The sequence below is a fragment of the Kryptolebias marmoratus genome, linkage group LG19, assembly GCF_001649575.2.
Source record: "Kryptolebias marmoratus isolate JLee-2015 linkage group LG19, ASM164957v2, whole genome shotgun sequence".
Taxonomy (NCBI): Eukaryota; Metazoa; Chordata; class Actinopteri; order Cyprinodontiformes; family Rivulidae; genus Kryptolebias; species Kryptolebias marmoratus.
The window spans coordinates 20570514-20595490 of NC_051448.1; the positions used below are offsets into that span (position 1 = coordinate 20570514).

The 24977-nt window shown below is 37.2% G+C and overlaps 2 protein-coding genes across 4 annotated transcripts in view; one reads left to right on the plus strand and one right to left on the minus strand.

The window, feature by feature from the left end:
- mep1a.2 (meprin A, alpha (PABA peptide hydrolase), tandem duplicate 2) lies at window positions 1–14422 on the plus strand. Its single transcript, XM_017432404.3, has 14 exons — window positions 1–132; window positions 233–257; window positions 344–397; window positions 473–510; window positions 2839–2914; window positions 3001–3118; window positions 3300–3475; window positions 6820–7041; window positions 7979–8125; window positions 8312–8527; window positions 8680–9126; window positions 11923–12096; window positions 12183–12387; window positions 13054–14422. Exons 1-14 carry the CDS (start codon window positions 70–72, stop codon window positions 13214–13216), a joined length of 2124 nt encoding a protein of 707 aa, XP_017287893.1. The 5' UTR covers window positions 1–69; the 3' UTR covers window positions 13217–14422.
- adgrf3b (adhesion G protein-coupled receptor F3b) overlaps window positions 13981–24977 on the minus strand; it is a 23222-nt gene continuing 12225 nt past the window's right edge. Inside the window, exons 12-19 of one of the 3 annotated variants that reach the window (XM_037981658.1) lie at window positions 24160–24362; window positions 22116–22301; window positions 19051–20355; window positions 18036–18077; window positions 16916–16945; window positions 16753–16830; window positions 14288–14323; window positions 13981–14122 (exon numbers count right to left, since the gene is read on the minus strand). In XM_037981658.1, coding sequence (XP_037837586.1) covers window positions 16762–16830; window positions 16916–16945; window positions 18036–18077; window positions 19051–20355; window positions 22116–22301; window positions 24160–24362 — 1835 coding nt within the window. In that variant the 3' untranslated portion in view covers window positions 13981–14122; window positions 14288–14323; window positions 16753–16761. Of the gene's footprint in view, window positions 14123–14227; window positions 14324–16752; window positions 16831–16915; window positions 16946–18035; window positions 18078–19050; window positions 20356–22115; window positions 22302–24159; window positions 24363–24977 lie in introns of those variants that run through there. The other 2 variants (XM_017432402.3, XM_025009610.2) reach the window with 2 other exon arrangements.

Here is a 24977-nt window from a genome sequence, read left to right on the forward strand (position 1 = left end):
TTCAGCTGGTGTCTTTGTGAGCCTGTTTTCACAGCTGTCTGAGTAACAAATCTCTGTACAAATATCGATATGGCATCTGGAGGCACTTTAAGAAAAATCGTTGCTTTGATTGGAGTCTTTGCAATTTTAAAGGTAAGGAATGTTAAAATATCAGAACAAACAAAGATAAACAGGAATTGAAAGAAGTGTCTCTGCTAAGTGTTGAGATTAAGAAACATCTCTTGTGTGACAGGTGCAGGCTGCTCCCACGATTACGGGTTAGTTTCAGTAAAACTTTTTGACAATACTCACATAAAACAGACTTTGATGGCAATATTTATTTTTCTAAAATAAATATTTTTAGATGATACTGCAGATGAAGGTGAACTGAGAGATGACATTCCTGAGATCAACAGAGGTATATATTTTGTTTTTTATCTCATACCGATGTGTTCTTGACCAATTATGTTTCATTAAAATTGTCACATTTCAGAGCTGAAACACCTGTTTGAGGGGGACATTGCTGGAAATGTAAGTACACAATTTGTTTTTTGTAGAACCTGTACTTGTTTGTACCTTATCATTTGTGACATCAATCATACAGGTTGGAGTATAAAGAAAGAGGCAAAAGTCTTCAACTGGGGTAGACAAATAGTTAGCCAAATTTTGAGACAGTTTTTAAAAGCTTTTCAGGATTATAAAACATATTAAACATATTAAACCCTACAAGTCAAGTCAAATTTATTTATATAGCACTTTTCAGCAACAAGGTGGTTCAAAGTGCTTTACAACATGAAAAACATAAAAGTACAGCATGGAAACACACAACAATATAAAGTTAAAATTAAACATATCTAAAACATGAGCTAAGATAATCTAAATAAGACACAAAAGTGCAGAGTAAAACTTATCTAAAACAAGTCATACTAAAGATAAACTGAGGAAAACCAAACTGAGATACAACTAGGATTTAAAAACTTTAGTTGACCAGATCAGACATGACAAAAGCTAAGATAAACTAAATGTATCGGATGTCACGTTGAGTGGCGATAGCGGCAAACCCAATGTGCAGACTCATCATAAATCCAGGAATAAAATTATATTTAAAATAAAAGAAAACAAAGGTTGAGGAGGCAGCAAAAACTAAACTTGATACTAAACAAAAATTACCTCTGGAGGAAAAACGTGAGAGAAACAAGACAACGAGGAAGACACGACACTGAACCAGCGAGTAAATGGAGGAAATGACCAGGTTTTAAAAGCAGAGGGCAATTAGGGGAAGTGGGCACAGGTGAGTGATTACAATTGCGAGACGGGCGTGGCAGGTAAACAATTGCTGACTGAGGACAAGTGGATAATGACATGAAACAAAGACACAAAGAACAAAGACTGAATAAACCCAGAGAAACCAAAGACAACTAAATAACAAAATAAAAGAAACAATAAACCCAAAAGAAACTCAAAGAACAAACCAAACAAAACCCAAATCCTGACACTGGAAGGCTAACTAAGAGTACCGAAGGCCAGTTAGGACTTAAAAATATTTTAATAAAAGGCCAACTAAAAGTATCAGTGTATAAAAAAAAGGAGGGAGTGAGCAACATATAGATATGAGAGAGGGTGCCAGCAAAGATGTTGAGATTGAGGTGAGGAACACCCACGAATACTGTCCCAGATAGGCATCTGTCTGCCATAGCCTGATAGTGACGGAAAGTTTTATCAGCCAGCCTTGGGTGGGTAGCTGACACAGATCCGCAGGTGCCCTGGGGGAGGGAGGGGAACTGATGGGCGGAGAGTGTCAAGTTTACATAACATCCAGGAGAATTTTAAGATAGCCAGCCTTCCAAGGCCGACTTAGTGGAGCCAGATTCAGATATCAGAATTGTTTTTAGGTCAGACCGAAGTCGTTCATTTCATGCCAGCCTTAAGACTCTTACTAATACATCTAAGTGGTGAATCCAAACAGTCAAACTAATGTGGTCACTTCTGCCGGGCCAAGTCAGAAACTTCTTTAAGGTCGATTCCATTAGGCCAGCGAGTTCTAAGGTCCATGCGCCTATGTTTGCAAAGCAGCTGAGTCTGAGTATTTACTGCTTGGCACATCCCTTCACACAGACCAGGCAGCCTTGACTTGGCCCGAACAAATGGCTGCATCTTCCTAATTTCAGAAAACCGCCAATCCCAAAAAGCAGAAATCCTGTTATCAAAAATCCAATTATGTACACGTCTTCAACATCCTCGACCGACATTCCAAAAAAACAGACAATCTTCCACTTCTCCCAGTTATTCAACTGGAAATGTACCCTTGGGGCAATCTATTGCGTTGAGAGACCGGCACACCAGATCCATAATAATTTAATTTGGAAATTATGTAAAGAGAGGCTCCAAAGAAAGAAAGACAATAAAAAGTAGATTGGGGGGAGGAAACGGAGAGAAGAAAAAAGGCGTCTGCTTTCTTTGAGAGCAGGAAAAAAACAAGAACAACAACAAAAAAATCACTTTAACATAACACCATTTGTTAGTTAGCAAAGGTGTAACGGTTTAATTTTAGCTAATGTGGCGGAATTTCTTACCGGTATGTCATTTTTGAGAAGGAGTTGTTTTACAAACCTGAAAAATGATTAAAAAACTAACAAACAGACGACAACATCAACAACAAAAACACTGGCCATAGTCTTTAGCCTAGCTGGGACAAAGACTTTGCCGGTTTCTCCATCCTCCATGCTCTATCACTGATGTCACGGCTGATAAGGTACCAACTGTTGATAACTTTTTGATTGAACATCACTTCAGAGTTGTCTGGACTGTCCCGTTCAGAACACAAATATAAATTCTGACGGTTTTTCACATCTCTTGCAGCCCAGTAGAAATGCGATCCTTGATCAAACAAGAAGATGGAAGTTTCCCATACCGTATATCTTAACAGATTCGTTAGGTACACTGTGCTCAATTGCTGCACTTTGACCCATGTTTATTTTGATAAAGTGGTGCTGACTTAGAAACTAATTTCTGTTCACTTAGACCTGAATGCTAAAGGTGTGATCCTCCAGGCATTTGAAGAATATCGTTTGAGATCCTGCGTGGACTTCAAGCCCTATGAAGGAGAGACCAGCTACATCTCCTTTACCAAGCTCTCTGGGTGAGACACTATCTGCACATCAACCACGATGCTACTCAGCTTTATGAGTTATGGTGTCATTTAGCCAACATTAAATATTAAAAAGTGGTTTAAAATGACTGATTTGATTAATTACTATTTAGAACTCAGTAACAGTAACATAATTAAAGGTTGATAAAAACGTTTAATTTCAATTGTTCAGATGCTGGTCGTATGTTGGAGATGACAGGAAAGGCCAGAATGTGTCCATTGGGGAAAGGTGTGACACCAAAGCTATTGTGGAGCACGAACTCCTCCATGCTTTGGGCTTCTACCATGAACAGTCTCGTTCAGACAGAGATGACTATGTTCAAATTTGGTGGGACCAGATTGAAGATGGTGAGTCTCAGTTATGAAGATCCTGAAGCACCCATGTTACTGTTTTCAACTGTTTTCCGTGATTATTTTGTTTCCTTCACAGTTTAGAATATCATATGGGGTAGATGAAATGTTAAAAAATAAATAAATAAAGATTTTGACAATACAAGTGAGAAAACCCATCCCTCTTAGTCTGCTGTCTTATTAAGAGTGCTGTCAGAGAGTGATAGAGACAGGTGTGTGGTTACCATGGTGACACTAATGATCAGGGCTCTCAAGTTTTGATCTGAGGTTGGAGTGAGATTTTGAGCGGCTAGAAGTTGTTAGATGACGTCATCACCTAATTAGCCTATTTTATGATGTTGATCAGGCTGTAGGAGAGAAGAATATCAACGGTGGCAAGACAAAAAATGAGTAAAAAACACTCAAAATATGTTAAGAACTACAAATTAACTTTATGAAATAATTTTATAACTTTATTGCTTTGCCTGATCCCACACTACATAAATTAATTTGTTAGAATATCAAATTTCACCAAAAGACAGTTTTGTGTTGGGGAATTGCCAGCTCTACTTTCAACCCTCCTCTTTTAATTAGGGTTGACACCACAGGGATTTATATTAGCACTACAGAGTCAGTGAAAAAACAGTTCATTCAAAATTATATTTACATCCCGCTTTATAATCTAGGACGGGATCAGCGGCAGCTTTGCACATGAATGATTCATTTGCAAAGTCGACATGCAGGGGCTACTTTCTGAGGGGTATGCAGACCACATTATAACCCCCCCCCCCCCTTTTTTCTTTTTCTTTTACCTGTTTACGTGAATACGCTTTTTTTATTTATGGACTTATAACATATAACACCCGATATGGGGTATGGTTCATCAGAACATTTCTGTGGGTCATTCTCCACCATGAACTGCCTCAGTGAGTCAATGTCTCCCCCACTTCCTGTGGTGAAGGCCATTCAGATGGATCTTCTGAGTATGGCCTTGCCCCAACCCTCTCCTCTGCCCCTCTCTGTTCCACTTTCTCCTCTGTGGTGTTGGTCTTGCCATGTCTGCCTGCACTATTTTTCCCAAACTGACACAGTGGTGGTCAGCAGAAATTCAAACCCTCCTGGGCTTCTAGGTTTTTGTGGCCTCACTAGCTGAAGATATAATCTCTGCTCTCCTCTACAGCAGCTGATCACTGACCTCATGTCTGTCTCGTTCGTTCCTTACTTGTGTTTTTCTCCTCTAAGTCATAAAGTCAAGCAAGTATTATTAATTAGCTTTGAATAAATCACACATCTTGCCAATGCACTTTTTTAATACAAACAAAATTTAAATTGAAATCCTTTGGTATTAAGTGGCTGTTTCTACACTTCCAGTTAACATTAGTCCAACCTGTCTCCTTCTCCTGTCTGCCCTGATTCTTTCTCTCCATCCTCTCAGCTGTTATATTGTAAATACTGATCAGTAAGTTGTAACTTGCTATTTATTAGTAATTAGTAGCTTTAGCTAACCTGAACATTTCCAGGCCTCCTCTTGATGCTCAGACAGAACTTCCTGCTGTCTTTCAACCACTTTGAAAAGCTTTCTTTCATGCCTATATCTTTATCTTTCTGCCTCTCCATCTTTATCTCTCTGTTATCAGATGACAACACGACTCACACGAAAACAATCGCGCTCCCGCGTGTGCTGGAGGGGGCGCGCGGGAGCGCCACTGTGAACACAGAGTGGAGCGGGTCTCCTCTCTGCTGTAAGATTGACAGCTGTCAGTGCTCGGGGAAGTGGGCGGGGCTTACGTTATGCTACAGAATGAGTGCTTTCTCACATTTAGTCGCCAAAGTCACTGGATTTGTTGCTAGTCGCTTTAAAAAAATGCTAGAGGGATCTGAAAACTCGCTAAATATAGCGTTAAAGTGACAAAAAGGCTGTGTGTGCATGTGTGTGGGTTTTTTTTGCGTGAGAAATACAAAGTGTGGCGTGTGAGCGTGTGCACTTCACAAAATGCGTGTGTCACACGGTCAATGCGTGAGACTTGAGAGCCCTGCTAATGATCCACTGGCAGCAGCTCTAACAGTTTTTGTTTATCTGGTTCTCTTTACACTTCTTATATAGTTTATACATCAACATGTCTGCATTTTGTCAGCTTAAATTATTACAACAGGAAGTCACTAATTAATTACTTAGGGAAGAAAGTTGATGGATGCTGGATTTTTAGGTCGAAGCAGCACCTTTGTATACACCTTTCCAAATTGCTTCAGTTTTTTTTTAGTTTTGCTATTTTTGAGAGGTGTTACTTTAAAATACAGAGGTAAAAAGGATAGTTTGGATTGTTTTGAATTAGTGTGAAGTAGTTGTTATCAGCGCCTGCATCAGATGACAGTCAGAACCATCTCCCTTTGGAAGAGTTATCACTAATCAAGCTGACAATTAATCAGACAAACACTACTGGTTAGAGAAACTATCTGACACAAAAGTAATGTAGTCTAAACAATCAAAATTTTCTAGCAATTCAAGCAAATGCCCTTTTAGACTTTCCTTTTTACGTGGTGTTTCACGTTGAACATTTGAAATAACCATAGATGTTTTTGTAAATAATCATGTCATGCTAAAGTGATGAGCAAGTAAATGTTGCTAAGCTAGCATTTGCACCAACTGCTGTGAAATATTTGAGACTGGAATTGTTTTAAGATCATCAAAAGCCACTGAAAATGGCCCCCTAGTCTGATTAGCTGTTTGTTTGACTTCCCAATGAGGACTTCTATTTGATTCGCCAAAATCAAAATTCAGACTCAGAACCTCATGTTGTCAAGAATACTTTAGTAAAAATAACAATTCCTTCAGATAGCACCTTTCAACTATTTAGAAAATCTGAATAACAAAAGAGAGAGATTTATGTGGGAAAAAAACCTCTCCACTTTCCCCATCAACTACGTTTTTAAAATCAGCTCAAAAAACACTGACAGTAACTGACACTGATCACTGACAAAAAAAGCTCATATCCTGCTGTTCAGCAGTTCTACTGTTTAGCATGTTTACCTTTTTAGTGTTAGCACACTATCATAATGAACATGGCTGTTTTGACTGTTTTTCTTTTAAAGTATATTTTTGCAAAACATAAAATGTACCTGAAAATGGAAAAAAAAACAATTTTAAATGTAAGGTTTTACTGTTAATTAAATGTATATCATAGATCCATCCATTCGTCTTCTGTACACGTTTCATCCCACTCAGGGTCATCTACAGCAGTCACTGGGTGAGAGGCGGGGTCCTGAACAGGTCCTAGCCCATCACAGTATATCACCAATGTGCTATGTTTATCTGTCATGGTAATGCTTCCATGCTAGTGATGGCGTTTTCTGTGTTCCTATAGGTAAGGAGCATAATTTCAACAAATATGAAGATGACTTTATCACTGATCTGAACACGGCCTATGATTATGAGTCCATCATGCATTACAGACCTCTGTCCTTTAACAAGAATGTAACCATTCCCACAATAACAACCAGCATACCGTACTTTAATGATGTCATTGGCCAGAGAATGGACTTTAGCGCAGTTGACATCACCAGGCTCAACCGCATGTATGACTGTGGTAAGTTTTCCTTCTTCGTGATAGTCATGAGCTTAGAGACTTGTTTTTGTGTCACATGGAATATCTTTAATGATCTGTGTTACCTTGTTAATAATAAATAGCAGTTGTGTCTTTTTTAAGTAACATTTCCACAGGAGTTGTTTCATTATTAACTGAAACCTACACATTAAAAACTGCTGGGTTGTTTTGATAAGTCATTACCTGGGTTATAGGTTGGGTTAGTTTAACTAAACATTGGGTCAAAAAGCTGGTGTAGATACTCAGTCATCCAGGACATGGTATATCCACTTGGTTTTGTTAACCTTTTTTTGGATTGGGTCAAAAAGCTTGGCCCAGTGGTTGAGATTGAGATGATCCTTGTCACTTTTCACAGGCTGCCATTTTAAACTAGAAATTGTCTAAATTGGACCTGACTGGATCTCTGCTTTAGGATGTAATAGGTAAAGCTAAGACAGTTAAAACAACTTCTAAGGAAGTTTTAATCTGTTCGGCTTTGTTAACAGTTTTAATTTGCACTAGATGGTCAGTTTGAGTTCCTAAAATAGCTTTAGTTGGTACAAGCTATTGTCATGGGTATCATGGTGTGCCAGGCTGTTTCCATGACCTTGCCATGATCTGTACCCTGTTATGAGACCAGCGTGGTCCAATTCAAATTCTTGATAACCAAGCCACACTGATTTTTGTGTGCCTGTCATGGATATGCTAATACTGCTGCCACCATGCTCCCTTAATTTATTATTTCAGTATTTGAGGGATTTATAGTAGATAGTAGGTTACAGTTTATTATGCACAAAATGGAAACACAGCCTTTTAAGAGTGCAGTTGAAATTCTGATTTGAATGTTAAAACGCTTTTTCACAGCTGAATTACGGAGAAATTTATGGAACTCTTGCTTTAATCACATCTTTTTTTTCTGTTGTTGTTTAATCTGTTTCAGCCAACACACACACTCTCCTGGACCAATGCTCTTTTGAACAGATAAACATCTGTGGAATGATCCAGAATGAGGAAGACAATGCAGACTGGGATCAGACCCTGAGCACTCCAAGTGATGTAGATCACACTCTAGCAGGTCGCTGCAGAGGTACTGAGCAAAATTGCAATGCAGAGGCCTTATAATCATAGAAATCATTCTTAAAAGACAGGAAAAGCACAGTGGTAATGATAATTACTCTTCACATGTGTGTTCTCTTTTTAGCTATATGGATAAATGCTTGAAAGTTGAAAAAAAATAAAAAAGCTGTGTTCTAATCTTAGTTAACACTTTCAGATTCTGGCTACTTCATGAAGTTCGACACGTCTTCCGGCGCAGTGGGCAGGAGCGCCTTGCTGGAGTCACGTATCCTCTATCCGAAGAGGGACGAACAATGCCTGCAGTTTTTCTATAAGATGACTGGAGCAGCTGGGGACAAATTAGTGTTATGGATCAAAATTGATGATGGGACAGGGAGTGTGCGCAATGTCAGGAAGATCCACACCATTACAGGTGTTTTGCACTTAAATCTTCAAAATGGAGCTTGCGTTTGATTGGTGTGTGGTGGTAGTAGCGTGTGTAGTGGTTGGATCTCATACATTATTGACTTTGAAATACAAAATGGTATCAAACAAGCAACTTAACCACTTGTTATTCTCTCGTAGGTGATGGGGATGATGCCTGGAAAATTGCCCATGTGCCTCTTAAGGTGACAGAGAAATTCCGTTACTTCTTCCAAGGCATCAGAGGATCGTCAACCTCCTCAGGTGCCATTTTAATTGATGACATCGCTCTCACTGAGACTGTGTGCCCCAGTCTTGTCTGGCAAATCCACAACTTCTCCGGTGTACTCACCACCACTCCCACTGGCACTCCACTTAAAAGCAAATGCTTCTACAACTCAGAGGGCTACTCGTTTTCTATCAGCGTGTACCCAAATGGAACACAAAGTGATTATTCTGACTATGTTGGCATTTTCATACATCTCTGCAGTGGAGAAAATGATGCAGTGATGCAGTGGCCTGTCAAAAACAGGCAGGCCACTGTTATTGCTGTAGACCAGGACCCTGATGTTAAACTAAGGATGTCTTCCACCAGGAGCTTCACCACAGGTAGGCAAAGGCAGGAAATGGGTTTACCAGACAATAGATTTTCACATTTTAAGCAGCATAGTTTTGTTTCTTTTTTTTTCCACCAAAGGTTTGAAAATGTCTACCCCAAATTTGAACAAGCAGTAATATTTAAACAAAACTGGGTCTTTTGAAATGGGTTAAGTATTTGCAAGACAGTAGAGATGATTACTTTAAAGTCCCCAATCTGTCTCTTATAATAAGAAAATCATACAGTAATAAGTGTTTTGATATAAGCTATAACAAAAGTATAGCTCCAGTTAGCTACAGAGGTCTTTGGTACTGCAGTGTTACTGTTTTTTAAACCTTTCAAAAAGGTACTCAGACCCACGATGGGCTACTTGACCACAACAAAGTTTGAATTAGCAGCTTGCAAAGTGAATGTCATGGAACATTTATGAGCTGGGAGCTAAATGTTTTCACTAGAGATGGTCAATTTTTTAGTATTTAAAGAATTAAAAAATGTTGATTTTATTATTCATTGCTTTTTGAAAGGTGACATTTTTTCCACTGGCACCTGGTAATAACACGCTGCTTGGCAATTTAACTATAAGTGGCAGTATGGTATAATTGGTACACGTGTCAATTTTTAAATGTCTACAGTTTAATGGGGGAGATGCAGCATGTTAATGAGACCCTTCAGTTTTTGTTTTGAAGAAAAACTTCTGAGCTCAAATACAATGTGTCAGGGTCTGGGTTTTTTTTTTTTTTTTGTACTGAGTTTATTGTTTCTCTAATTCTGTTATTTGGTTCCTGTATTTAGCTTTGTCAGTCTCTTGTCCTCAGTCAATCACTTGTTTTCCTGCCACGCCCATCTCCACCTGCTCCTTGATAGTTATCACTCACCTGTGCCCACTTAACCTAATTATGTTCTGTCTTTAAAATCCGGTCATCTCCTCCATTTACTCGCTGGTTCGTTTGTCTTTTTCCCCTGCTGTCTGGTTCCGCTCACATCTCCTGCCCATGTCTGTTCGGTCTTTGGATTTAGTTTGTTTTGTATTTAGGTGTCATTGTGCTGCCTTGCCAGTGTTTTGTTTATGTTCATTTTATTTAAAAAATAAATTTATTTATTTTCCGAAGAGGAGTCTGCACACTGGGTTCGCCTCCTTCTCCACCACACCTGACGCAAAGGAAGTCAGTGAGAGTTTGGATGCACTCTAAACTCTAGGGGCATATGAAAGTAAATCATAAAATCTAAAGCAGAGAGAGACACACAGGTAGAAAGATGATGAAAATGCATACATTTGGTGTTTTATTTTTTAATTTTTGGTTAGTGCATAATTTGTAGGAGTGAGAAGAGTTTGTTTCACATGTGATGTCACTCATACACTCATTATAAACTGGCCAAAAGTCTAATCAAAACTGAGTATTTTCTTGCATAGAAAATTGTAGAAGATATCAAAAATGCTGAATCATTTGGAGATAGTTTGATGTTTTGTGATCCATTTCAAGTTTTAAGGAAGTTTTGATGTGTAAGGTTAGCTTTCATAGTTTTTGAAGGATTTTAAGACATCCTAATTAATTTCTAAAGCAAAATAGATTTGAAATAAAGGTAAATGTTTTAAAAAGTATAAAATTAAAAAATATCAAAAGCCATAGCCCCCTCCTTCTTAATAAACATTTTAAAGCTGTATTGGTTTGATTAGCACAAAGTATGTGGAAGTAGTTAAAAGTCCAAAAACATGTCTTTTTGAAAAGCCCATGTCTAGTTTTCACAAGAATTTCGTCAAGAGCAATTAACAACTAGGGTTAAAATGAATGCTGGAGGTTTGTTTGGTAAAGTGAGACCTAAGTCAAAATCATTTTGAGCTCAGCTCAAGCAAAATAAAACAACATATTTGTAACTGAATTAAACATACTTATTGTAAAGTATGAAATCTATGGTTATCCTGAACTATACCAAATGGTGCAGTTTATAAAAAAGCTTACTCCAGCACTCGGCTAAAACCGCAGATAAGCTTGACTCACATGATTGACCTACATTAGGCTGGCTATAGTCTGTGTATGTAAACAAACATGGTCAATCATTTTACCCTTTGATCAAGTTTCAGTCCATTTTTTCAGTCCGTAGGTAAACAAATGCAAGTGGTGGTAGTTGACATCCGTCACAAAGTTTGCTTACAGTGTTTTTAAATTTAAGAACACATTAATCAGCGATGTACGAAATATTGTGTGGATTTTATTGCTTACTTTAGGATTACTATGTTTTTCTCTGGCCTTCATGGCTTCCAATGAATGCTTTTTAACACAATGAAATTCAAATTTTACATTGAATGTGACACAGCTTGTCCATTTGAGCAATTTTTGTCCAACCACCTCCAAATCTTTAGGTACAGTCAGAGGAAATTTAATTGGGCTTCATATGTTTCATTAAGAAGTAATAAAAAAACTGATTTTAGGTTGTAATGCTATATGACAGTGCAGTTTTCAGCTTTTTATGAGCTCATTGTATTAGTTGCTGCTTCATAAACAAATTCATTTTTTTGTTCTCATGTCTTCCTTGTACTTGTACATCACACGTTGCTGTGTGCATGAATGTGTTTCCTCTTTTTTATTGTACAGTATATCTGTAGAGTCTATGTGTGTGTGCCATATCCCTTGCATCCTGGAAAGTGAATTCTGTTTACCTGAATAACCGGTTTTGGCAGCTCTGAAACACTCCCTTTCTGTTTTTTTGTAAATTAACAATTTATCTTTGGAAATTCATGCTTCAACATTACTTGGCTGTTTTCAGTCAAAGCATGAAATAATTAATTTCATGAAATGTTTTCCCCTCAGACGCAAACACCCGCTGGAACAAACCTACAGCGGCATCAGGAGCAGTTTGGGACGACGACTGCCGGTGCTTCCGCAGTTCAGGCTATGGCTGGAGCACGTTCATCTCTCACAACCATCTACAAAGGAGGAGCTTCCTCAAAAATAATGACCTCATTCTTACAGCCGATTTCAGCGGTTAGGATTAAAAAAGACAGACATTACCACATTGATATTTCTATCAGTTTATCCATTGAGTTTTATTAAACTGATATTTTCTTTAGATTTGACCCATCTGATCAACACCGAGGTCCCCGTAAAACCAGCAGCTCAAAGCCCTGACCTCACAGCTGAAAAAACAGTCGATGAAGTGGAAATGAAGCACAAAGCTCTAAAACAGAGAGAGGCACGCGCTGTCAGCCCCTGTGACCCCAACATGTGTTTGAACGGAGGCGTATGTGTGGAGATTGAAGGGAAAGCCGCTTGCAGGTTTGTGTTCTTAGGTAATGCATCATGTACAGCATCACTATGTAAAAAAAAAAATCTCTCCAATCTTTAACAGGTTTTTGGCTTTGGTTGTGATAAATTCACTGCTGCTTTGCAATATGAGGAATTTATTTTAAGTATTTATTATTTTACCATAATAAATAATGTGTTAGTAAATGAATTGTCAGTTGCGTCAAGAAAGTATTATGACCCTGTAAAAGTAATTTTTTTGAGCAAACACTGATTTTACAAAAACTGTTCACTTTTTTTGCTGCCACAACTTAAGAGGGTTAATTTTACAGAAGATTCTGGGTAAAATCATCTAAAATTTGTCACGTACATTAGCGGTGTAATAAGACACTCGTGTCACGAGATGAGAAGAGACAGGATTTTCACATTCTTTTTAAGAAAACTTGCATCTCTTTTTATTGTCTTCTTTGACTTCTCATGAGTCAGTTCAGAACTTTTAATGAAGCTTCAACTATACACGACCTTCTAACATCTGATTAAAGCTGGGTGACCTTTAAAGCCAGGGGAGTCAAACTCATTTTCAAAAAGTTTTCAATTCAGTGAGAAATCCTCTGATATCTTAGTCCTGCGAGATCCTGTTTTACCCCTAATGAAAACTCATGTGACACTACAGGTTCAAATCTTTGCTCTACTTTTCAGGTGTGCAACAAGCCAGGCCACTTTCTACACTGGTCCCAGATGTGAGAACATGAACATCAACAGAGGCATTCTGGGAGCTTTCATTGGTGGCACAGCAGGAACTGTAGTTCTAACACTCGCCATTTTCACTGTTATCAGGAGAACTCAGACAAATGGATCTTAGAAGATCCATGTGTCATCTCTATTCACAGCCAAAACTGGATCAGTATTGTAGTAGAATATTGATTAAAGGGATCCCTATAGCATTTGAAATTAACTGCCTTCATCTGAGTACAGTCCTCAGTCATGAAAAGATAAGGTTTATTTACAAAATGTGTTAATTTAGAAGTAGAAGTAATAAGTCGACTGCAGTACTTTAATCTGCAACAGTCAAAAACATAAAATAAATAAAAGGACTGTGGAAATTATGGTTTTGTAAATGGGCTTACTTAATTAGTATTATGAACATATATAATAACAAGTAGTGTCCTGAATGGATTTTGTGATGAAAACAATGAGATTCATTTAAACTTCTCTACAAATCTTTATTTCACTACAAATCTCAGCTACATACAAGCGTATACAAACAACATATACAGCATGTAGTTCAAGTAAAACTATATAAACTTAGACTTTTCTTTAAATAAAATAATCAAAACTGAAATGAAAATACATTTTGTTCTATGTACAATCAGCACGTTAAATCTCAGGTTACCAATGTAATGTAATGTCTCTCCTTAAAGCTATACAGCTATACATTTGCATTTCACCTATAAATAAAATGAATAAAACAAACATCAATTTTCCCCCTACAAAACAATTGTTATTTATATGTTGCTAGCCTAGGGTTAGGATGACAGATATTGCAAGTTCTTCTACTGTACGATCTGTAAATACACCACTTCACTGCTAATCATCACCAGTGATCAGTGTTCTATCTGATAAACTTGATATTATTTAGTTATGAAAATCCATCTACATATTTGTAATGGTCTAAGACCAGTGTCTAACACAATGCAAACATCAAGAAGTTTTCACTTGTCAGATCCAAGAGGAGCTGCAGATACAAGGGCTGATTTTTTCCATTTTCCTAAAAAATATGACAAAAAAAATTATTAACGCCTCAATAAACAACCTAATTTAAGTTTTAGGTTCTTGGTTCAGAAAAACAAACAAACACAAAACACTTTTTTTGGTCATTTTTAAAAAGGCAATAAATCTCCCCAAAACAAGGACAAAAACAAAACAACTTTACTTGTGGGAGGCTTGAAGGTATAGCAAGGTAGGATTCCTAAACAAATAATAAAATATACAGTTTTACTTTTAAGTACAGGAATTTCAATAAACAAATAGTTTGATAAATTCCAATACCGCAGGGGACCCACTTCTGTTAATAGCACAAAAAGGAGTGTTTGATTCAGTTCAGTTAAGGCAAAATAAAAGGCCATACAGAACTGAAATTACAAATGTGAAATAAATAAATAAAATTAAATTATTGATATTCACACTTAGCTTCTCTGCTTGCTGAGTTCTGTTCATGCACAGTTGGTGCTTATTAAATGCCTTGTGATGTATTTACTGGTGTTTATTAGACACAAGAGGGTCTTTTAAAGCATGCAAAATGTGACAGTCTCGATTTTCCATACACAAATAATGACTCATTTGGCTTTCCATACCTCTGCCTATTGCTGATGCTTTTGCCCTTTCCATAAATCCCAAGAAGCATGGAACATTTCCACACTGCTCATTTTAAACAATCAGACAATTCTTCAAGCTTCTGTTTGTCATCTGAACCAGCTATTCTTGCTTTACTTTGGTGTAGATTGCTTTGGACTGTATTTTCCTCTACTATTTTCTGTTGTGGCAGTTAGCAAAAAAGGTAATAAAAAACATGTAGATGTTCACCACTCTCAACTAAAATAATGTAAGTTATTTTAGATGAGAGAGGTAATCCACTGTTTGTCTGATTGTGTTTACTGGACCCCCAACTGTCAGTACAAAGATGTACAGTTACATCCCTAAAATTCAAATAAAGAATTCTTAATGCACAAATGCTCCCAAAAGATTCCCTGTTATGAGTGATTCTGCAGAAGGATCCATCAAATATGTGTTAATTGGAAATAATTAGATGACTATGCCTATTTGGCCTGGATTTCCTGAATAACTTATCTAAATATTGTACACCATGAAACCTGAAATAGGGAAATAGAAACCAAGTTAATAGAAAATTACACTGTTGTCATTGCTCCTCAGTGCAGTTAACAACGAGATGAAATGGCAAGGATGTGGGGAAATTTGCATCACACTGTTATTTACTTTGCCACATTTTCCTAAGCACATAGCATCGATGCAGTCTGTGCTTAGATGGTTTATGATGCAGCACTGTTTTATAGAACAGACGGAGGGATGTAAACTTAGTACTTTTGCAAGAACTGAACTAGTTACAAGGGATGGACATGGATGTCAATAATCCAGTGTTTGCTTGTAGCGCTGCAAAATTGTAGAGGTTTGAGTTATTTTAGTTGGAAAACATTCCCTCTTCTGATGAAGTGGTTCTTAGCAGTGGTTAACTTAACTCCTGGGTCACTAACCCTTCTTGCTTTTTCAAACAGAGAGTGTACGCAACTAAAATCTCAAGTACTGTGGTGAAAACTAAACTAGTGTAACATAACAACTGCCTTGTAGACATTTCTATGGCAAATCTAACCCTCCACTAGCTGGCCAAAGGTGTTACAAACTCTGTTATTTTATTGGACCACTTTAGCTTTGATTTCATATATTTCCCATAGAATAACTTTGATCAGCCTTATGAGTTTGCACTCAGATCTGGGAATCAGATCACACCTAATTTAACTGTGCTCTAGTTGCAACTTGGAAAACCAGTAGGATTTGCTAATTGTTGTGCTCAGTAACATAGCTAACCACTATTAGCAATACAAGCTGATAACTGGATTTTTCTGTACTCTTTGCATTCAAACAATGTAGCAACATACTACATAGTACTGTCTGTGACTGATTTTTTGAGATTCAAATTGACAAAAGGGAAAAATGTATTTTATTACTGCAGCTATCACAGGGCAGCCATACTGAATTTTGGGGTCCCGTTATTTTTTTCATCTAGGTACTTAAAATGTCAACTTCTGAGTGCAAATAAAAAGCACCTTTAGAACAGAAACGTTTAAATCTTTGGTAACATCTCAACGTTTTTGTTTGGTATCATTACATATGAACTGTAATTCATCATTTAGGCAAGTTTGTGGTCAAATGCGTGCAAAGCAAGAGTTAAGCCAAATCAACATGGCTCAGCTAATCATTTGTGTAAAGTGTTGTCTTTAGCAACTGAACACACTTGATTACATGGCTTACCAACTTGTTATAGACCACTATGACAGCACTTTCATTCAGGAAGCAACTGATATGTTGATTACTTTTGTCTGCCAGATCAACTGAGGCCATTTTTCTTTAGTTGCTGTCATTACCAAAATACTAGTAACATTTTCAAATCTGAGAAACTGAGTTTGTCAATGAGGAAGTAAGTTTTATATCAGCTTTTATTCATACGCTAATGCTACAATCCAAAAAACAGTAATTTATTTTTACTAAACACCTTTTTTATGTTTGAAATGTAATGGCTGATTGGACTGTGTGTCAAATCAGATAAAGAGAAACACAATCAAGTAGAACATAGAAGAGAATTTGTAGCACTACAGTAAAACTGACCTTTTCTCATCATTTGTCTTTTGTGTAAGTAGTCGACGTCAGTTTCTGCATGCTGTCAGTTTCTCGTCCCGATTTTGCCTGAAGGTAGACTCGCAATTAATTACTCTGCATGTTTCCATCATTTTATGGTTAAATTCGGAAGAGTTCTTATTAAAATACTTACCATTATGATTCTGAACAGTTCATCTCTGACCTGGTAATAAAATATTTGCATTAAAAACAACTGAACAAACTAGAAATAGTGAACAATAGGGGTGTAACGGTATGCCTATGTCATGATTCGGTACATACCTTCACACAGATTAGTATGGGTTTGAAACGACAGGAAGGAGAATCAAAATGCTAGTGGTTTTCTTTTCTTTTTTACCAGACAAATATTTTCTCAGAAGCAGAGACAGAAACCAACGTCCCTTGTTAGTGCATCATATAGGGGGTAGGATTTGTAGATTGATAACTACACTATAAAATAAAAGCCTTTTTGGAAGTCTTCTTTAAATTCAATTTAAATTATAAAGAAAACAAAAAAGTTTGATAAACCCCAAGAAGTAAAATAAATAAATCCCTCAAAATCAAATGAAATAAATCAAAATCCAAGGAGTTGTTGTCTCAGTTAATTGGATGTAGACTTGATGCAAAATAAAACGCAACACAGAACTGTTTTACATCTATTGATGTGAAAATAACAAAATAAATTAAATGTGAAACGATCAAACTTAGCTTCTTAGTAAGATGAGTGCCAGTTTTGACAAAATTATGCTTGATATAAGAGATATTGAATAAATATACAAATGTTTTGGCGCAGTACTTTTCAAAGTGCTGATTACATGCTACAATTTCTTGCCATGCACCTTTGTCTCCAATTGCTGCAGGTGTCTGCAGTCAGTGGCACTGCAGTGCTTTTCCAACACAACTGATCTGACTCAAACAGGCAGGTCTTTATGCTTCTGAGTGTTTTCTTAACCAACCAGGCTTTGTTCAGTGTAGAGGGTTTAGATAGTATCTTCCTCTACAAATTTTCTGTAGGGGTGATCTCCTGTCCCTGAAGTATTTGTCATCTAATTCATGTACCTATCCCAAATGTCTGTACCGAATCGTCATGGTAGGAATACATATACCATTACACCCCTAGTGAACAATAATTGCTTTACATACCAGATATAAAGTAAACACTGAACAACTCACTATTATTTTCAGTACCCTGGACAATTGTCTGCTACAATGACTGCTCCTCTTGTCACTGACTTACAATAATATCTGCCCACTCTTAAAAACAGCCAACCTACCTTCTGCTCTGTAAGGCATCCTGTTATCAAAATGAAGAGGCCCTGCAAGAAATGAAGTAAAATAGTTTTCCATCAGAATTCTACTGAATATGTTTTCTTTGAAACTAATAATGTATTCCACAGATTCTTTCATTTCAGCTACGATTTCCAATGGAATTGACCTAAATTAATTGCTGATTTCCAGTGAGAAGTGTCATAACAACATCAGTCTGTTGTAACTACAGTCTCTAAATTACTTGTGTGTGATGTTATAGTAGTCTTAAGGTGATAGCTTATAACTTTTGAAATGGGGTTCTTTGGAAAGGTTATGACCAATCGACATTTTATCTGTTGCGGATAGCTTTTGGAACAGCCTCAGTTTGGAGAAATAGACCAAATGAATTGCTGCCATTTTAAAACAACTTCCTCTCAAAAAATTTATAGCTGATCATACAAAAGCTATTTTATAAACCTTTATATCATTGTCAGTTTTCCATTAAATTGTTATTCTTGCAGAACAGTTCTGATATTCCTGCCTTGAAATGACTCAGGCTGCACATGTTGTGCTACAGCTAGTTGCTGATGCAACTTTTTAGGCTTCTGAAATTTTAAAGGTGCTAAATTAGTGATCACATGAACTGCTTTGTTGTTGAGATTAAAATTATTTTTAGATGAGAACAACCCCCTTTACTCTGAGCTGTGCTTGGACTGGCCATTAGCTTGTCACTCCTGTCAGATTTAAACATTGTTTTTTTTCCTTGGGGTTCAGTCAAAAAGCTTTCTACAAAACTAAAGATAATGTCTATAACCTCTCCACAAAACCCCACTCAAAAGATCAGAATTTTCCCTTTGAGTGCATCAATATTGCCTTTAGACTTTCACTTTATTGTAAAACCTATGTGGGTGATTTGTTTACAAAATCTCACTGTAAGCTACTACATTTAACTTTAAGATGTTTCTGACTGAAAGGGAGAGAGTTTCATCTATGCATCAGTGATACCAACTTCCAATTTATTGTGAAAACTGCTATATTTACCTGAAAAGAATTGAGGATGGTGAAAGTGTAGTTAACAACTTCAAACATTATTGTTCCCTCGTCCATGGTGTAAAGAAAAAAGCCAATAATCCACGTCACTCCAAAGACAGGCGTTAGAAAGACCACCACCTTAAGAATGCTTTTGGCTGTCTCCTTGTCATCTGCCTTGCTGCTGTCAGGCACTGAGGTCTTCACCAAGGTAACAATGACAACCACCATGGAAAAGAGATTTGCCAAAGTAATGATTCCCATTGGAAGAATAAAGGCATGAATAGAGCCTTCCAAGAGCCTTTGATATGTTAACCAGCAAGTTTTCCTAGAATAGTATTCTGCGTTGGTGTATTTATAGTACACATAGCTGGTTCCCACCAGCACGATCGGGACAACATAGCCTACAATGCTGGAGAGGAACATGAACACTCTCTTCCTCACGGGGCTGAAAACAAAGATGAGCTGGTGGACGAGCATCACACTCAAGCACAACATCCAGGTGAACATGGCCAAATAAAACAGGTGTTTGCACACAGTAAAAGCAAAGCACAAGGTGTCACTGAGTTTGTCAGGAAAGGCTGAAGCCAGGAAACTGCAATCAGCGAGCAAACGGAATATGGCAATGTTGACGATAGCAGTGTGACGGAAATGTGACAGGTTCGTCTTTGTCACAACGGACCACACAAGATACTCAATGAGGAGGAAGACTAGCAGGGAGAAAATGGACACACCAAGGCCAATATATGTAATGAGGTCGAGGGTTGGAGAAGACACATTGTTTGTTTTGGACATGAGGACAGAGAATGAAGTCAGGTGGTTGCACTCGCAAAATGTTTGGTTATTGTCAGTAGTGTTGGCGATGCATCCCTGATCTGACCAGTTTCCATTTTTAGTATCCCAGAAAACACATAAAAATTCTGTAGCATTTAGTTGCTCATTGGGAAACATCATTTGAATTGTAATATTTGAATCATTGTTGTTTGTCAGGGTGGCTGACATCAAGATGCTGTTGTGATTTTTGTCAGGGTCGGTTTTTAACTTTTCCATTAGATTTTTCACTCCCATAGTTTTCATCAGTCCACTGGTCCTGTTCATAGCCACTTCAACTCCAAACACAGTCATGTTACAGTCATCCCTTGAGCAGAATTTTAGTTCTAGGTTTGTGCTGTTGAAGCCTTCACTCGTGTTCACCTCGATATTCTTCACCAAATTTTCCATATTCAAAAGATATTGTTCTGACATTTTGTGACGAATGGTGTCATTTACACTACTCCAGTTCGAGCTCACCATATTACTTGCTCCTTCAATTAAATCCTGTAATAAAAAGGAAAAGCAGTTTGAGAATGGAAGCTGAAGTACTTCTGTCAGTGCTTGAAAGTAGCTCAAAGACTTTAACACAACTCTGTAACACAATGCCACTTCATAAGGAAGTCTTAATGCTAGAAAACAATGTAGGAGTATTGTTTTTCAGAAATTCTTACTGCTTTTTGATGAGAATGAGCTGAATTGTTTGAAAAAAAAACAAACAAACTGTAAAAGTAGTTTAAAGTAAAAAAAAAACAGCAAGACCTTAAATTTTGATTTTTTTTCCAAGTATTTTGTTTTAAGTGGTGGTGAGACATTTTTAGTGTCTGTGATTTAGTTTTTTTTGACTGCTTAGTGATTTCACTGGCAAAAATTCTAGGAAATGTTAACTTGTAGTTCCATGTTTCTCAACTAAATAAGATAATTAAGCTATGATGTTTTTATGGCAAACATGTTGAAGATGTGTGATATGTTTTGCTAGATAAAATTACAAGAAAATGCACACATCCAAAATCCACTGGAGTAGGTACTGGACCAAAAATAGATCATAAGGTAAAACTGACAAAAAGATCTGCACACCATAAGAACTCCCACTGCACAGTTTATTAGTGTTGGTCGTTGTGTTGGACCACTGGCATTCATTATGCTTCAGTCTCCAACTGAGCATAAACCATTTGTACAGCTGGTGCTGCGGCTGCTGGATATATCAGTCTGCTGGGAGTTGAGTAAACCCGACTGGATGTGCTGATCAGGAGGTCAATAATCAGCACACATAGGCACTATTCACATCGTAACTCAAATGTTATTTAATCAAGAAAACAGACTTAACCTCTACTATCATGTAAAATAGTAGAGGTTTAATAATAGGTAATGTAGTGCTCTTTCATATTGATGTCTTTTTTGAGAAAGAATTGTTTTTATAAATCTGAAAAATGATAAACTGGCCCTCATTTGTCCAACCATTAGCCTAGCCTGGATGAAGAAGCTTGCCCTTTTCCTCATACTCCGTGCTCTATGAATGATGTCACGGCTCACAAGGTACTAATGATTGAAAACTGTTAGACACAACATCACTTTAAAGAGGATGAGACTATCCCATTAATGTTCAATATTAACCCAGGCAATGATTATTTAATTTGATGTTGTTGTCATTATCTAACTTTTTTAATTTTTAAATGATCAGTTTTCTCTGTTTTGGTCTTTTCGTTTTTATTCTTCATAAAATCAAATTGTTCTGGTCAGTTACGCAGTGTTTTTGTCCACCTGATGTTCTTCATGTTATTTATTTTGTAACCTATGAAGGAGCTGCGGTAGCTCAGTGGTCAGTGCCACGGTCTCGTAATCCTGAGGCTGCAAGTTTGAGCCCAGGCTATGTTAGAAAGGGCATCCTGTGTAAAGCAATTGCCATATTGTTTGCACAAGTTCACTCACTTGTGATGACCCCTGCAGGAAGGAGCAGCCAAAAGAACAATAACAACATTTTGTAACCTATAAAATGCCTAATTGATTTAAGCAATTATTGTTATTGTTACAGATAGAAATCTTCATGTTTTATTTAGCTTCCACCACTTGCTAATGAAATGTAAACATCTGGCATGGTTGTGCTTAAAGTTTAATTTATGAACCTTTTTTCAAACTGCCTTTACATCTCATGTCTTTGTAATCTAAAAAAAAAAAAGTTGAAAAATTTCTGAACATTTGTTTTAAAGAACAGACATTCTCTTTCAAGTTCTAAACTGTGCATATATAGTAAATATAAATGAGCTTACCGGAAAGACATCCTCTTTCAGGACTATATTCTTTGATGCGTTGGCCATTATACCTATGATGCCAATCGAAGCACTGATGTCTGCGGTTTCATCATTGGAGGCAGAATTTAAGTTAGAGCTGTTCTTAATTCCTTCAAATATGTTCTTTGCCACTTCTTGGGTGGCTCCAAGTCCATTCAGGAAGTTCTAGGGTGAAAAAATACAGTAATAAACAAGGTAGAAAGTAGAGTGGAAGGCAGAGCTTTCAGTTCTCAGGCTCCTCTTTTGTGGAGACTTCCAGTTTCTGTCCGTGAGGCTGATACCCTGTCTATTTTTAAGATTAGGCTTAAGACTTTCCTTTTTGATAAATCCTATAGTTAGGGTTGGTTTGGGTTTCCTGATCTCACAATTATTTATGCTGCTACAGGCTGAGACTGCCGGAGGACAAACTGACCACATTTCCTCACTCTGCTGCTGTCTCTACTTGCTCTACTCTCAGTGTTTGTATTTGTAATTATTTCTATTATTAACATGTTTTTCTTTGTCTTTCTTCCAATAAAAACTACACCTGGACAAGTCATTCTGTGCTTGTCTGTGTCTCTTTCCTGTCCTCTCAAACCCCAGCCAGTCGAAGCAGATGGCCGCCTGTCCCGAGCCTGGTTCTGGTTCTGTGGGAGGTTCCTGTTAAAGGGAATTTTTCCTTTCCACTGTTGCCAATGTGCTGCTCAGGATGGAAGACTGCAATGAAGTGAAGACTCAAGGCAATCTGCTGGCTTCCCTAGATAAATAACTTTTACTAACTGCCTTTTTATAATGTAGTGAATGTTGTTGCACAGGGCCCTGAGACGACTTTTGCTGTGACTTGGCACTATATAAATAAACTGAATTGAACTGAAGTAAAATATCAGTAACTAAAGGACACACAAACAGTCTCACAAAGTGATGATAAGTTGTCCTCAACAGCTGCCAACCAAACAGAGTAGTTATTTTGAATTTAAAATATTGTGCATAGCAGACATTGTTAATACATATATTTGAAGTTCAATAGCATTTGAATATTTTAAATAATGTCTGGTCAACTGGTTAAAAAACCATTTATTTCCAGAAGCTCATTTTACCCTCTGAACTATAAGGTCCATTCTTTCAAGGTTTTACACAAATTTGAAATAATAAAAACTTGAACAGGGATTTGGCTTCTTTTAGAGTCATTCTGTCAAAATATACTGAGCATGATGACATGTTTGAACTGAAAACATGTTTTCAAATGAAGGTGATGTTAAAGGCAACTCAGCCTTTCTGCGAGGATTTGGTTTTTTGTGTTTTGGTTTGTTGTTTTGGTTATTATCCTTTTTTTCTGTTTTGAGTTATTGTTTCAGTTTAGTTTTTCCTGTTTGTGTTGCTGTCACTATTCACTCCTCCCAAGTCACTCTTTTGCCTTTCTGCCACGCCCATCTACACCTGTCTCTAATCTTGTTAATTGCTTCACCTGTGCCCACTTTCCAATTACCTTCTGTTTAAAAACCCAGTCATTTCTCCCACACCCTGCTGGTTCATTGTTCTCTGTCCTCTGTCCACTGCTTGTTTCCTGGATGTTATGCTTTTTGCTCCTCGCCTGGTTGTTTTATGTTTTGACCTTAGTTCCCTATTTTGCTGCCACGTCAGCTTTTTGTTTTTATTTATTTAGTTTTAATAAATTAGTATTCTTAAAATGAGTCTGCACTCTGGGTTCGCCTCCTTCCCCACTCTCCCGCCTGACACTTTCCTTATTTGAAAATCTGTGGATGTGGAAATGACAAAAAGTTGTCTCGCCTAACTATGCACAAACATATTGTTCTAGTATCAAGAAATCTTTAGCCTTTGCTAGTAATGAATCAAACATCCTGCATATAAAATTGCTGGTCTTTACTTTAGCTTCTGGAATACTCATACCATTCTTTATTGCTTATGGCAACAATAAATCTCCACCCCGTTAAAAAAAAGACTGAAGTCTTAACAAAGGATGAGCAAAAATGAAAGCTTAACATCTGACAGAGCTGTGTGATTCATCAGGTAAAGTCAAACTTACGTCAGCTGCATTTGCAACTTTGTCCAGCTCCTCATTGATGCACTCAGAGAAAACGTCTTCCCATTTGTTTGAAGGGTCACAAACACGTGTTTTTTGCCCAATTCGGCCCACTGGACATGTTTTGATAATAACAGTTGAATCTGTTGGAGTTTTTGGCCAGTTATCTCCATTAAGAACATTCTCCTCGCAAAAAAGATCACCAGCTTATAAAGGATGGTTGGTGGCATTACATGTTGACGGAGGGAAGTATCAGTTCAAGCAGACATAGTTGAGAAATGAAGAAAAAAACATTTTAAAGTGAGAAGATTTTACACTACAGGTGAGTATACTGTAAGTTGAAGTACATTGTAAGTTAAAACCATTGAACTAGAAAAAGACTGGAATGGCCTACCACAATACAATCTATGCTAACGAGATGAGAATTAGCTCACAAATTATTGAAAATGTACCTTGTTCAGTTGTTGTCTGTCCAAAAATATTTGAGAAATCAAAAACTATTTGTGCTAAAATGATAAATTACCCATCATTGTACTGACAAGCAGGAACAGAAAACACTCACAGTCATTCTTAATATATGTATTAATACTTGTCCTATATTACAAAATTCAAAAGTTGCAGGTACAGTTGGGCGATGGGAAATTGTGACAAAGTGAAGATTTGACATAATCTGCTGGCTTCTTGAGATAGATAATTTTACTAATTGACTTTTTTTAATGTGTGCAAATGTTTTTGTACAGTTCTCTGAGATGACGTTTAAGGGGAATTGGCGCTATATAGATAAATTGAATCAAAGTAAATATAACTGAACTCAGTCTGTA